The 14521-nt window shown below is 32.9% G+C and overlaps 1 protein-coding gene across 2 annotated transcripts in view; it reads right to left on the bottom strand.

The window, feature by feature from the left end:
- The window catches only part of ACVR2A (activin A receptor type 2A), an 86934-nt gene that overhangs the window by 22481 nt on the left and 49932 nt on the right, over positions 1-14521 (bottom strand). For both annotated transcript variants that reach the window (XM_017847626.1, XM_017847625.1), the window contains exons 3-5: positions 9806-10013; positions 6729-6838; positions 6384-6538 (exon numbers count right to left, since the gene is read on the bottom strand). In XM_017847626.1, coding sequence (XP_017703115.1) covers positions 6384-6538; positions 6729-6838; positions 9806-10013 — 473 coding nt within the window. The remainder of the gene's footprint in view (positions 1-6383; positions 6539-6728; positions 6839-9805; positions 10014-14521) is intronic.

Genomic DNA, 14521 nt, shown 5'->3' with positions numbered 1-14521 from the left:
TACAAGCAGCTTTAGCTAACAATGGGACGTTTTTCACGTCTATTATCTTAATTAAATATATATATATTTGACAGCAATGAAGTAACTAGGAATGAAAGAACAAGGTCTAGGATGAGGTCCAGGAAATGAAGAACACAGGAAAAAAACAAACACACTTCCTCTTAAATACACATCTCCTTGCCAGAGAAGGAGGATAAATTACATACTCTGGTCCATATGCACCAATCCCATTTGTAAATTGACAGACGAGACCCTGTACAAGCCAAAGAAAACCTGAATTCAAGATTTCAAAATTTAAACAGAAGTCACTTTTAGAAATAAGGTGCATTAATTAATTTTAATGTGCAACTTTACCTTATTTTAAGTTATTGATAAAGGTTAAAATTTTTTACCTTCTCCCCTTCCTCCCTTTTTGCTTTTGGACATAGAATTTTAGACAATCTCCAACTGGCCTTGTCTGAGCATTTGTAAGTGGAATAAATTATATATGCCTGATGAGAGTAATTTATTTTGTCAAGCTGCATTGTCAAGATAACTTACGACACTTCTCCCCACAATTAAAAGTACATATTAAAGTAAGTTGTAATTTAGGTTACCAATACAAAAATAATCACACACCAAGGTAGGACACAGAACAACACTTATAGTAGCCCTACACTATTTCTCAGACATATACATACACACACCCAAACACACACGAAAGAATGCTCATGCATAAGACAATAGCATTATGTCATATTTTAAACATACTAAAAAAAAAAAAAGTTGCAAATATTTGTGAGATGTGAGTTCCCTTAGAAAACTAATACAAACTTTAAGCTTAAAAAAACACACTGTACACCTTAAATATATACAATTTTTACCAAAAAATCAAATTTTGGTATTTCATAAGCGTATAATAAAACTCCACTACATTTCACTTAAAAACACAAAATTTAATAAAAGATTAATAATATCAATCTGAAAAGCTGTCCTCCATATACTGTTAAATTAAAATAAGCCAGTTGTGGAATAGTTTATAGTTTATAAAAAAGAAAACATATATACTCAAAAAAATAAGGTTAGAGAAAGGTACCAAGGTATACACACCAATCTGTTAAAAATGATTATTTCAGAAAAGTGACAGAGAAAGGGAAGAGGAGAAAATGATTCTATTTTTTCATACTTCTTTCTGTACAGTTTGTCTTGATACCACAAACATGTATTTATAACTAATTTTTTAATTAGAAGAGAATTTTAAATGAGAGAAAAAGCAGAAGAGAGATGTGTTCATAAACTCCAATCAGTAGTCAACCTATTTCAAGACGTGTTTCTATGAATGTAATATTTATTTTGTAAGTATAACTTGTTATTAGCATATTAAATACTAAATAAATTTAGTAAATTTCTCCTGTACCCTCCCCCAATAAGGAAGCAGCATACTCTCCTAAATTAACTTGGCAGAAAAATGTTTTCCTATCCGTTCAGATTCTTATTAATTTTAAATACATAAACTCATGTTCAAGAAGAAAATCCTACAAAGCATTTTCACAGATGGCTTGGTTTCTCAGTGGATAGTAATCTGACATAGCATGAAATGACAACCTATTATTACCTTAATGTTAAGGTCAAAAGGATTATTTTGTATGCCTAAATTAGGTATCCCAAAGCTTTAGTCTTTATCAGACCCACACCTAGACAAACTATCATAAAGTAAGGATTGAACAGGCTGACGTTATTTAAGAAAGAATTAATTTTCAATACTGAAGCACTACTTATATAGCCTTTAAAAGTAAACAAGAAGCTAACTTCGTGCCTTGTTAAAGGCAGGTCATTTCTAACCCTTAAAATTCTTTTTCTTATCAAGTGGTATTTTATCAGCACAAATATAGATCTTATAAGCAGGAAACAAGCTCACACACGGTTATGAAAGCGGCGCCATTTTACTGAAACTGCATTAGCTCTAACCACCACAAGACTTCTTAATAATAGAGTCTATCAATTCCCTCATATTCATGACTCACTGTCACTAGAAAAACCAGTTTGCATTCAGTTTACTCAATGCATATTATAAAAGCATCTTCCTATAAGTGGGAAGATAGTTTCAGCACAGGCAAAAGAAAAGTGACCTGGGTAATGAAAACAGATAGGATGTTTTGTCTGTGATTACAGAAAGAACTAAATAATGTCATTCTCTTATAAATGCCTGAAATACTTCAACTTATTTTACAGCCCCCGGCAAAATCATGGCCTCAGGATTTCTCTCAAGGCAAAGCCCTAAAGCACCTGAATGTTTATTAAAAGAATCCCTGGACATACTACATTATCATCTCAGTATAATTCCAAATGCAACAAACTCAATTCAGCAATTCAGCACTTATTGAAAGATCATTACATACAAATACTGTGTAACAAACAGCAGTAATTACAAGATATACCTCATCTTCAAGAGTCTTACAATCTAGTGGGAGAACAAAACACATTATGAGCCCTTCTCAACTGGGGTTATTTATCTGAATGACAAGTGAAAGAAGGACCCAAGCACTATTTTCTCAAATCTTTCAAGGATGGATTACAACTAATACAATACTAGATGCATATGACAGATGTCCTGGGGTGTAATGGGAAGAAAGTACCAAAAGACAAAGAGAGTATGGCAGACCACATGTCATGCTCCAAACTTGGTATTCTTTGCTGTGGCTCACTGAGAGTCCACACATATTTTAAGCACATAAGTAACATAATCAAACATGTAAAATGCTATTTTGGCAATAGTACAGATGAAGGGAGAGAAATGGAAGCAAGAAGCCCAACTACGAGATTATAGAAATAATCTTAGCCTTAGGAGTAATATGTCCTGAATTACAATAGGATCAATCAGGATGAAAAGGCAAATGAACAGGTTTTGGTAAATGACAGAGGCAAGAATAGTTGTCTCCAAGACTTTCATCCAGGATGAATAAGAACAAAGTGATACCATGCAACTATGATAGAAATATAGGACTTAAAAAAAAAAAAAAAAAAAACAACAACCAGCAAACTGCTTTTCTCTATGCCTTCAACTGTGCTAAATTTATTCCAGAATTTGTATTTTTATTGGTTATTAGGAACCATAATGAAAGACCAGATTTGAAAGTACTTAAACCCCTACACCACTTCTTCAGGATAAAATACTAACACAACCAGGAAAAAATCTAAACAATTTAATGTCATAGAGATAAAGAATCCCTCACCTAACTGCCAGAACCAGCTTACTAGTAATGAGAACAATGTCTTACAACAGACCAGTTCATTTACAAACCATCCTTTAGCCAAAGCTTTGAGGAAAAGTCTCCCTAAGAAAAAGAATGACAAACGTTATGGCACTGTCTAAAAGCACTTAAAGAATCCAGAGGAAGAATGTTCCAAAACTCCATGGCAAGACTGTAAGATCTTTTCCTAACTGGTATGGAATTAAAGTTGAAATATGGGGACATGAATATGGGGTGAAGTACAGAAGTCACCTCAAGACTTCGAATCTCTCTCTCCTACTTCTCCTACCCTTCGAAAAAGTCTTAATAGGAATTGGCAGTATCAACTCGAGCACAGAAATTTTTATCTACAATCCAATCACATGTTCATAAACTATTCTAAAAGGGTCATCAACCCTATTCCAAAATGTACTTTAGAATTTTGGAAATTTTTAATGGAAAACACATGAATACGCTCTTCTATATATCTATGACTTCTTTACTTCTCTTTTTGTCCTATGTGAGACAATGTTAATGTAGGATGATGTTATTCCTCATTTTAGTAGTCATACAAACGATTCAATATCCAAAAGTAGGAAAATAAATTAGCCTACAGGATGATTTTGAGATAGCAGAAAAGTTGACTGAATTATATGAAACAAAAGGCATTTGCTTTCTGAAAAAAGAGACAGAACAGCATAAGTAATAAGAACAAAGCTTTGGTGTCAAAGAGTCCTTGGGTCAGATTTTTCTATCTATAAAATGGAGATTTTACTACATAAACAACTCTGTGAGATAAAAGTAAATTATTGTTTTCCATACCTGGCTGGTCACTAGAATCACCTGGGAAGCTTTTAAAAACATACCATCCCATGCCCCATTCCATACTTTCAGGAGTGTGGTCCCAAAATTTGTATTTTTTAACAAACTCCAAAGATGGTATCAGTCTTACAACTTGGAAATCATTGAAAAAAAATATTTTACGCTTTTTATATGCTCCTATATAATTTACATATTTATGTATAATGTAACTTAACAGCACCCTAGTACACTGTAAAATGTTCAATAAATGCTTTATGTAATTATTATTTTGAAATAGGAGATAAAACTAAGCCTTTTGTAACATCATGGCCACGAAGTGGTCTTGCAGAACAGTTTGCGTAAACCTCTCAGCAAAAACAAGACTTGAAGCACGAAACCATACTGCTTCAGAGACCGCAAGAGACGACAAAAGTGAAGTTTCACACTGATGACAATGCCCCTTTTTCACAACATAGTTTATGACAGAAGGAAAGCATAAAGTCAGGCCTGTCTTGTATTTTTCATACCAAAGCTTGATCACACCAGGTCACTCTATCACAAAATCTTTACATTTCTTCCTTATTTTTCAGAAATTCATACAAATTCATATAAACTCATGACAGAGCATGTAAGTACTAAATAAATGTGTACAGTAACTTTAACCATAACAAACAGCTAAAACCCACAGAGATGTACGAATACTTACAGGAAATCCCTGGTTCTTATTTATGAATAACATCAATCCTTTTTAAAAGTACAAACCCTTAAATTATTTAGTATTTCTTAAAAACTGACCACATACATAGGATATAAAGCCCTTTAAGAAAAGCCTTAAGCACATTTTTGCAACAATACTGTATACAGATCAGTGTTATCTATAAGATTACATTTTAAAACTCCTTCTATAAAAACCATAACAAATTTATTTATAAACGTGGTTTCCAGCTTGTTTCTATCATATCACAGATCTGGTAAATTCAGGAAACTATTATAATAATGAATAATCTCTCTTCTAAATTTTGATACTAAAACAAATTTTTTTAGAAGTTATCACTGACAGAAGGTAAGAGTGTATCCTATGGTCATTTGGAGTAAACTACATAGACTATGTACTAAAACTTTTTATTTTAAAGCACTTTTAGGAAATGATTCTTAATGAACACAAACTTAGTTACTATGTTTAAGTTAAAATACTCAAGATGTACAAAATAATGTTTACCTAATTACCGAACACAGTATTTTACCTTTGGGTTTATTTCTCTGTATACACATCTTACAAAGATTATGGGAATCCATGATCTAATGCTAACAGATTGCTGCAAGCACTGAGAAATAAGTGTTATATAAATAAAGCTTAGAAGGAAGGAGTTGTTTTGGTCATTAAATTATAGTACTTTGCCATTTTCTTCTATCAAGTTTTAACCATTAATCCTTCTGGTATTAAAGAAGCAAAGTTACACCAAGAGATCCAGAAGGCTGAGGTAATGTGATCTTGAGTTGAAAGAAACACAGAAACTACTAGAATTCAGAGATGTCTCAAGCAAGTAAAACCGAAAATTATCAGCTTTCATAGGCCTGTAGAATACTAACTACTTCCATGAAAAGTCCTTATAAATACCAGACCTGCACAAAGTGTCTGCATGATAAGAGAATGTAGAAAATTTAATGAATTTAATCCGATTACCCTCCACACCTATATTTCCAGAAATATTTGGGGTGTGGTGTGTGACAATCAAGAGCCTTAAAAAAGTTTTTAGTCTTCAGTACACACTTGATACGAGGCAACCAAAAAAAAATACTTGATCTACAAAAATACTTGATCTACCAACAACATATGGTAAGAAAGGTTACTTTGCTGCTCCCCTTCCCTAAAAAAACATCTTTATGGATGTATCTTCCTGAAGCCTTTATGAAACCTCTCTTTTCTATACTTTTTTGGTTACCTTCCTGGGTCTATCCCCATGGATAAAATGTTTTGCCAGTGGTCTTGAAAAAGACACAGAAATTTAGAAATGGGGGAGGGGACAGAGGGCAAAGACAGGGTTATGATTTAACTTCTCCATCATAAACGACTTCTCAAGAAGCAAAGCAGATTAATACCTAAAAGTATTAGCATGAAAGTAAAACTCTCCAAAGAGGAATAGAAACGCAAATACCCCTTCATTCTACTCGACCTTAACCCTAAAGTGAGAAAAGTTTAGGACATGGTACATTAATAAGCTTGCAAAGTTAGCTAGACTTCTCATGACAATAAACATTAAAAAATTAACTCCAAAGGAAAATAATTTGTAATAAGTTAGTGGGTTTCACCACAGTAATATTTCTCAAAAATACAAAATTTAAAACATTACAAAGTACAGGACAATAACTTACTTGAGTTGGAACAAGTACGGGAGGGTAGGCCATCTTGTGATGCCTGTACACCCAAAATGCACAAATGACAATCCCCGCAATTAACATAAGTGGCACCAAGGAATAGAGCAGGATGTTGTAATAGGGTGGCTTAGGTGTAACTGGATTTGAAGTGGCTGTGGAAAAGGGGGGGAAAAATAACTCAGATTTGGTCTACAAAATTCTATAATAAATATTTGTCATAGTCTCAAATTTTGGGGGAAAAAAGAATATGAAGAGGTGGGTGTAAATTATTCCATCAACACAAATATATTTTGTTTCCAATCTACAGTTGAGCAAACCTATGTATTTTCCCTGTGAACTTACGCTGTGTGACTTCCATCTCCGGAAAATAAGAAAACTTTTCATTACACATGTTGCCCTCACAGCAACAAAAATATACTTCAGGGCTGTCTTTTTTTTCTACACAATCAGTCCTGTAAATAAGCAGAGAAAAAATAATTAAAATCAATATTATTATACTGACCCTACAACAGGTGCTTTTATTCTGCAATAAAATAAATTAGTCATTTATATTCAACTTCAAGATTCATATTAATATTTAATAATTCTTAAAAAACAAAAATATTCCTGGATTCCTGTTACTAAATCTCTTTAGAAAAAAAAAAATCAACGACTGATTTTATAACAATCACATTGACTACTAGAGACTATCGCTGTAATTTGGTTTTTAATGAGCAACCTAAGGCAAGCATCTTTTTTTATTTTTTTAATTATTAGAAAAGCTTGAAGAGGACATAAAGTCAATGAGGCAATTTGGTCTAAGAGCACTTTTGCTCACAGGAAATATAGCGTTCCCATTTGTATTCCTAGAATACAAAAACTGGAAAATATATACAAAACTGTGTGTGTGTATGTATACATATAAATACATACACACATGCTAAATGATAAAAGCTCATATCTCATGGGCAAAACATTTCAACATCAGAAACCCCAACTAGGCTGAGAAATTAATACTGTCATTGTTTTTTAGAGTGTAGATTTAAATTCCCTGAATGCAATGAACAGGGTTGAGATGAGCAGTAAGCAGAAAACAAACATGTAACAATAACTACTAACTCAAACTGATTAGAATTACACCAAAAAAATAAAAATAAAGTAGCCTTCTACATAGGAGCTTAAGTCATGAAAAGACCTGGATTTAGCCTTTAGAACAAATCCTAATCACCCACTAATAAACAGCTAAACCTATTTTTAAAAAATCAACATCAGATGAACTTATAGTGTATCTTAATAGCAAACTGAACTTTTCTGATAGCTGTCAGAATAATAAGGTAGAATTTAATTCTTAAGTGAAAAGCTGAAGAAATTTCAGGGAGATAGGAGTTTTAACAAAATCAAACTAAAATATACTCAACATCAACATCTATTTGGCAGGAGGTTTTTTAAAGACAAATGAAAGCTAAATGTTAACAATTTATAAAGAGAAATAAATAAATTTAAAACTGATATTTAAAATTATGTCTCAAATTACAACAGATTAACATGATTACTTAGCCTAATTAATTCAATAAAGTTACTTTTCACCATTCAATTTCATTCTTCTTTTATCATTTTCTTTTCTTCCACACTTTGCCAATTCTTCAATCTTCTTTTCCTCTTACTTCTCTTACTATCCTATTTGTTTTCAATCAAATTTAGGTATAAAAACAAAAATTTTATAGTTTAAAATTAGCATTTAACCTCCAGACACAAAGGTAGTATACTAATTACCATTCCAAGAGCAAGTATTTGCAATGAATAACACACTTGCAGACTCCAGTGAAAATGGCTCACTACTCTTTTCGGCACTATCGAGTCTCACGTAGCTGGAGTACTGTCTTTAGGTAAAGAGCAAAGTAGTTTTCTACTACAAAAAAGAATAGGAATCCCTGATTCCAACTAAATGATAAAAAATAGTTTGGGATAAAGATGATTCCCAAACTTTTTTCCCCAATTTCTTCCTGTTTACCTTTCATAACAGCACATATCACTTAACCACTTCTGTTAGTAGAGGTTGATAATCAGAAATGCAGCTAAAATATATAAGTACATAGAAATAACCCCTGGAAAATTCACATACTTAGAAGGACATCCTAAATATAAAATATATATCTAAATCTAAATGACTGTGTTGTAATTTCTCATGAAAAGTGTAATTAATCCAATTTTCAAGGGCTTATTCAATGCATTTAGCTCTTAGTCACATATAGCTAATCAAACACAGATTCCAGGTAATCAACTGAGGCTCCCAAAAGTGATCCAGAAGTATCTAGTGTTCACTCTATACAGCAGTACTCTTTGGCTTCAAAACGTCTGTTTATCTAGGACTTTACAGCTTCTGCCTGTCTTCAGCACCTACCCACAGCAGAAATCCTGTGGCCCAGGCAGTGAACAGATCACTCTAACTGCTATGGGACGCCATACAGAAAGATCACAGGCAGTCAATAACATGACCACTGTATTTTACTTCCAGTACAGAGTAAAGCAATTTAAACAAGTATGTAGTTTGAGGACTGTGTTAGTTCTGATGAAATTTTGAACGTCAAGTTAAAAAGTCTCTCGGGGTAGACCACGCATGGTGGCTCACATCTGTAATCCCAGCACTTTGGGAGGCCGAGGCAGGTGAATAACCTGAGATCGGGAGTGCGAGACCTGCCTGACCAACATGGAGAAACCCTGTCTCTATTAAAAATACACAACTAGCCGGGCATGGTGGCGGATGCCTGTAATACCAGCTACTTGGGAGTCTGAGGCAGGAGAATCACTTGAATCCGGGAGGCGAAGGTCGCGGTGAGCCAAGATTGCGCCAATTGCACTCCAGCCTGGGCAACAAGAGCAAAACTCCGTCTCCAGGAAAAAAAAAAAAAAAAGTCTCTTAGGGTAAAGCGAAGGGCCTACTTTGGCAAGAAAAAAAAAAAAAAAAAAAAGGGAAAATGGTTGGAAAGATAAAAAAAATTTTCTTCCAAATCCATAAGAAAGAACTTAGATAAGAAAATTAAACACATGATTAAGTTTTATTCTTCTTTGAGGATAGATTTTCAACAGATAACTTCTTTTAAGTATTTTTAAAATGTTTTTCCTTAAAAAACTAGCATTTTAAAAGGGTTTATATCCTAACAACATTGCGGTGAAATGGTATTTCTTTTTCAGAGTTCGAGTTCTCACTACCTGGTAGATTATTCAAAATATATCAAAGATAAAACATAAATATGCCATGTTTATTTTATTACTTTAAAATATACTGTCATTAGAGCATGTTATAATATTCTTTATACTCCCATTTTAAAAAAGCAAGAAACATTTAAGTGAAAATTCATGCACTGATTTTTCCCCTTTCAAAAAGGGGGGAAGGATGAAAAGTACTCAGTACTACCATAAAATCTTAAATGCGTTCTTACCTGTCATAGCAGTTGATATCATCCAGCCAACAACCTTGTTTCACTATTTCAATGGAACCAGAAATATTCTTCCAGGTAGCAAAACAATGCCGCCGTTTATCTTTGTCACCATAACACGGTTCAACACCAGTTTGATTGGTTCTGTCTTTTTCCCAATTAGCATTAAAGAAGAGACACTCCTGAGTTTCTGATCTACCAAGTATAGCACCTATAAGATAATAAAAACAACAATATAACCACATTAGCTCTTAAAATAAAAGACTGTTTTCCAAGATGGCAACTTTAGGTATTCCTAAAATGTCAATAATTTACTGTCTTCCCACTTACAACTTTGGGTTTAGGTTTCCAGGTTAATCCCTGTACTTTAAATATAAAAATAGCCATTATAATAGGAAATAACCATACGTATCACAATATTTCTCTGAACACCAGTCTCACTTCACTTGAGAATGTCCTTGATGAAAAGCCACAGAAATTATTAATTTTATTAAACCTTGGCCCTTGAGCAGACTACATTTTAATATTGTGTGGGACAAAAACCAAGCAAACATAACTCTACTGCATAGTGAATACAGCTGACCCCCAACAACTCAGGAGTAATACTCTGCACACAAACAAAAATCAGTGTGTAACTTTTGACTCCCCAAAAACTTTCCCAATAGACTACCGTTAACCAGGAGCTTTACCAATAGCAACAACAGTCAATTAACACATATTATCTATGTTATAATATTATACACTATATTCTGACACTAAAGTAAGCTACAGAAAAGACAATGTTATTTTAAAAATAAGGAAGAGAATATACATTTACAGTACTGAACTGTGCTTATCGATACCATAAGTTTACATCTTCTGTTCACAAAATAAATCATAAGGAAGAGAAAATACATTTACAGTACTGAACTATATTCATCAATACCATAAGTTTATGTCTTCTGTTCACAAAATAAATCATAAATGGCAACCACAGCTGCAGACCTCAATCTATGGTATGTATCAAACAATTCCACTTTTTCTTGTAACGTCAAGACTTTTCTCTTCTTAGGATCAATTCCAACATCACCAGTGGCACTCTGTATGGGTCCCATGGTGTTACTCAAGGTTCACAGTACTGCGCTAAACACAATGAAAAATATGCTAGAACCGCAAGAGATCACTTTTGACTGCCATATACAATTTACTGGAGAGACAAACTGCTCAAGCTGAGATGATTAGCATCATATGGTGTTTTAAGTAGATATTCGCAACACTTGAGCTCACCGCAACAGCAACAGGAGGTGGCTATGAAATTATTACAGTAATACAGTGTGTACTACAGTTAATTTTATGCAATTATAATTTAATATTGTATCTTTATATTTGTTTACAATTCTCTCAACTGCAAACTGTGTCATGTATGGTCTGTAAGTGTATGTGTAAGTTTTGATACATTTTAACTTTTTATAATAGATTTGTATATATTTTATGGTAGTAAATGATAAAAGACTGGTTTCTACATATATTTTATGCATTCATGACATATATCTAACTTTTTTCTTAATTTTTTCAATACTTCTAGGCTACAAAGTTCATTTGTGAGTTTTTTCAAATTGTCCCAAATCTCCAAAGCCTTTTCCAACATATTTATTGAAAAAAATCCACATACGTGTAGACTGACACAATTAAGACCCTTGTTATTCAAGGATCAACTATACAATGGTTGCCTCAAGAAAAAGCCCACGTATGACTGAATTGCAAACTAACAAACTATGGCTGTTGACACTTGGGTATCTGACAGGCATGTTTTCAAAAGTAAACCAAGTGAACCTGTGACTCCAAGAAAAGCAACTAACAAGTATGCATTTCCAATGATAAAATTTAAGTTTTCAAGCAAAAATAAAACTTTTGAAAATTTTTATCTACTACCATCAGCAGTAGGCGATGGTGCCAACCTTTCCAATAGTCAAAGAATTTTCTGATGAGATCAGTGGTGATATTAATAAATGTGACTTTTAAATATTGAATAATGAAATGTGACAGTATTCAGAAAGTCTACATAATTCAGAGAAACAATATTTTCCAAATAAATTGTGATATTACAAAAGTATTCATGGGTTAAAAAAAGAAATCCACTCAATGTGCATGACAAAACAGATTTTAATGTTACAAAAGATGAAAAGTTCATCAATGGTTTCAGCTTCCCCACTGCAACTAGTATTTACAAAATTATGTCCTCTTATCTGAAAAACAAGAAAACTGGAATACCCAAAATAATTCTGAAAAAGTACAAAGGAGAATTCATACTTACTGATTTTAAGACTTACTATAAAACTTCAGCAATAAAAACAGTATGGTTATAGTGAAAAGACAGATACATGTATCAATGGGACAGAACAGATAATCCAGAAATAGTCCCACATATAAATGGTCAGGTGATGTAGAGAAAAGATGTCAAGGTAATTCAATAGAAAAACGATAGTCATGGCAACCACAGATGCTGGAGCAATTGAATATCCATATGCAGAAAGAAAAAACAAAAAGCTTCAACCCATGTATCACGCCATATACAAAAATTAATTCTAAAGATATCATAGACCTAAAATAATATCTAAAACTATTAAACTTCCAAAAGAAAAAATGAAAAATCTTTGTGACCTTGAATTATCAAAGATTTCTTAGAACAACACATATGACCTACAAAAGAAAGAACTGATAAACTGAATCTCACTAAAATGAAAACTTCTACTCTTTGAAGGCTAAGGGGACGAAAAAAGTCACAGACTGGAAGAAAATACTTGCAAAACACATTTCTAAAAAAGGACTGATACTCAGAAAATATAAAGCCTCTTACAAGTCAATCATAGGAAAAAACACTGTCCAATTATTTAAGTGGGCAAAAGATTCAAACAGGTCCTTTGCCAAAGAGCAAAGAATAAAAAATTTTTTTTTGAAAAAAGCTACTCAATATTATGAATCATCAGGGAAAAGCAAACTAAAACTACAATGAAATACTAACACTAATTAGAATGACTAAAATAAAACAAAAACACAAACGGACAATATCAAGTATTGCTGAACATGTGAGCAACTAGAACTTTCACATATTAGTGGTGGTAGAGCAAATTTAATATACGTAAATAACCGTGCCATCCTTTTTAGAACTATACCTTTAAAGTTGTAATGTAAGCTTAAGAATATAAAAATACATATAATTTACTTATTTTTATAATAATTTATATAATCATTATGTTACTATATTGAGTTCTTTAAGAGACTTGGTGGGATAGAGACTGATTGCAGGATCAGCTTGAGGAAGGGTGGGGAAATTGTCACAGCATTCCCCATAAGCCATTTTCTTTCTACTTATGAAAAATATCACTCTAGTTTAGATGTAGAAAACCATCCTGAATCCTATTTACCTTTAAAAAATGGTGGAAATGTCTTTTTAATAAGTAAAATGGCCCTTTGCTTATTTTCTATGTAGACTAGGATGGCAAATACAAGACACTAATGCCTGTGTTTGGAAAGACACTAGCACTGTGTTTTGGAAAACAGCTTTACAGTTTCTTAAAGTTAAAACACACACCTGCCCTACTACCCAGCAATCACACGTGTAGATATCCACGTAAGAGATAAAAACATAAGTCCATGTAAAAATCTGTACATGACTGTTCACAGTGGCTTTACTGATAATCTCCAAAAACTAAAAACATTCCGACGTCCATCAATGAGGAATGGATAAGCAAACATCCATACAATAAAAAAGGAATGAACTAGTGATACCTACAACAAAATGGATGAATCTCAAACATTATGCTAAGTGAAAGCAGACACACTCAAAAGGCTGCCCTGTAGGATTCCATTTATACGATACTCTGGAAAAGGCACAAATACAGGGACAGAAATCAGCTCAGAGATTGCCAGAAGCTGGGAGTGAGGGAAAAGGAGGTGATTACAAAAGGGCATGAGGAAACTTTGTGGGATGAAGGAAATGGGAACACCACGCCTTGACTGGGGTGTATTATGATTGTATAACATGTATGGTTCATATATTCTCATCAAAACTTATGGAATTGTATATCTAAAAAAGTACATTTTATTCTATGTAAATAAAATTGACTTCAAAAAAAAACAATAGAAAAGAAACTGCCATATCTTGAGTTATGGTATGATATCAAAGAAAAACACCCATATCTTTAACTAACTATGTATCTGTGTACAACCAGATTTCCTTCATATGCTTCAATCAAAATAACATATCACAACAAACTGAATGGAGAAACAGATACAATAATCCAGTTTTCTTCTACTATGACAATCATTAAGAGATTGTAAAAATTTTACTAATTATTTTGTTTTGGAAAATATTTTTCATAAAAACTTGTTCTTTACTAACATAATGGATTACTGCTATTTTAAATAAGTTAAACATTTTCTTTAATTTCTGATATGGTAAATATTGATATATATCACTCATATTTTTTTAAAGTTTTGGGGTCTTTAATTTTTAAGAGCTCTAAAGAAGTCCTGAGACTAAAAACTTTGAGAACAGTAGTTCTACAATATACTAGCACAGAGATGTAGTTGTAAGTTGCCAGTATTTGTGGGCAGTAATGGTGCCATGGACTTCCTCTCAACTGTGGAACAAATTATAGCATGAACTGACAGTGCAAACTATGTTCTGGGCACTCCACCTCAACTGTGTATAAAAGAATAGGCCCAGCATGGTGGCTC

The sequence above is a fragment of the Rhinopithecus bieti genome, unplaced genomic scaffold (assembly GCF_001698545.2).
Source record: "Rhinopithecus bieti isolate Rb0 unplaced genomic scaffold, ASM169854v2 scaffold_28529, whole genome shotgun sequence".
In the NCBI taxonomy this organism is placed as follows: domain Eukaryota; kingdom Metazoa; phylum Chordata; class Mammalia; order Primates; family Cercopithecidae; genus Rhinopithecus; species Rhinopithecus bieti.
Note: the sequence above shows the minus strand (reverse complement) of the source record. Positions and strands in the feature narration are given on the sequence as shown.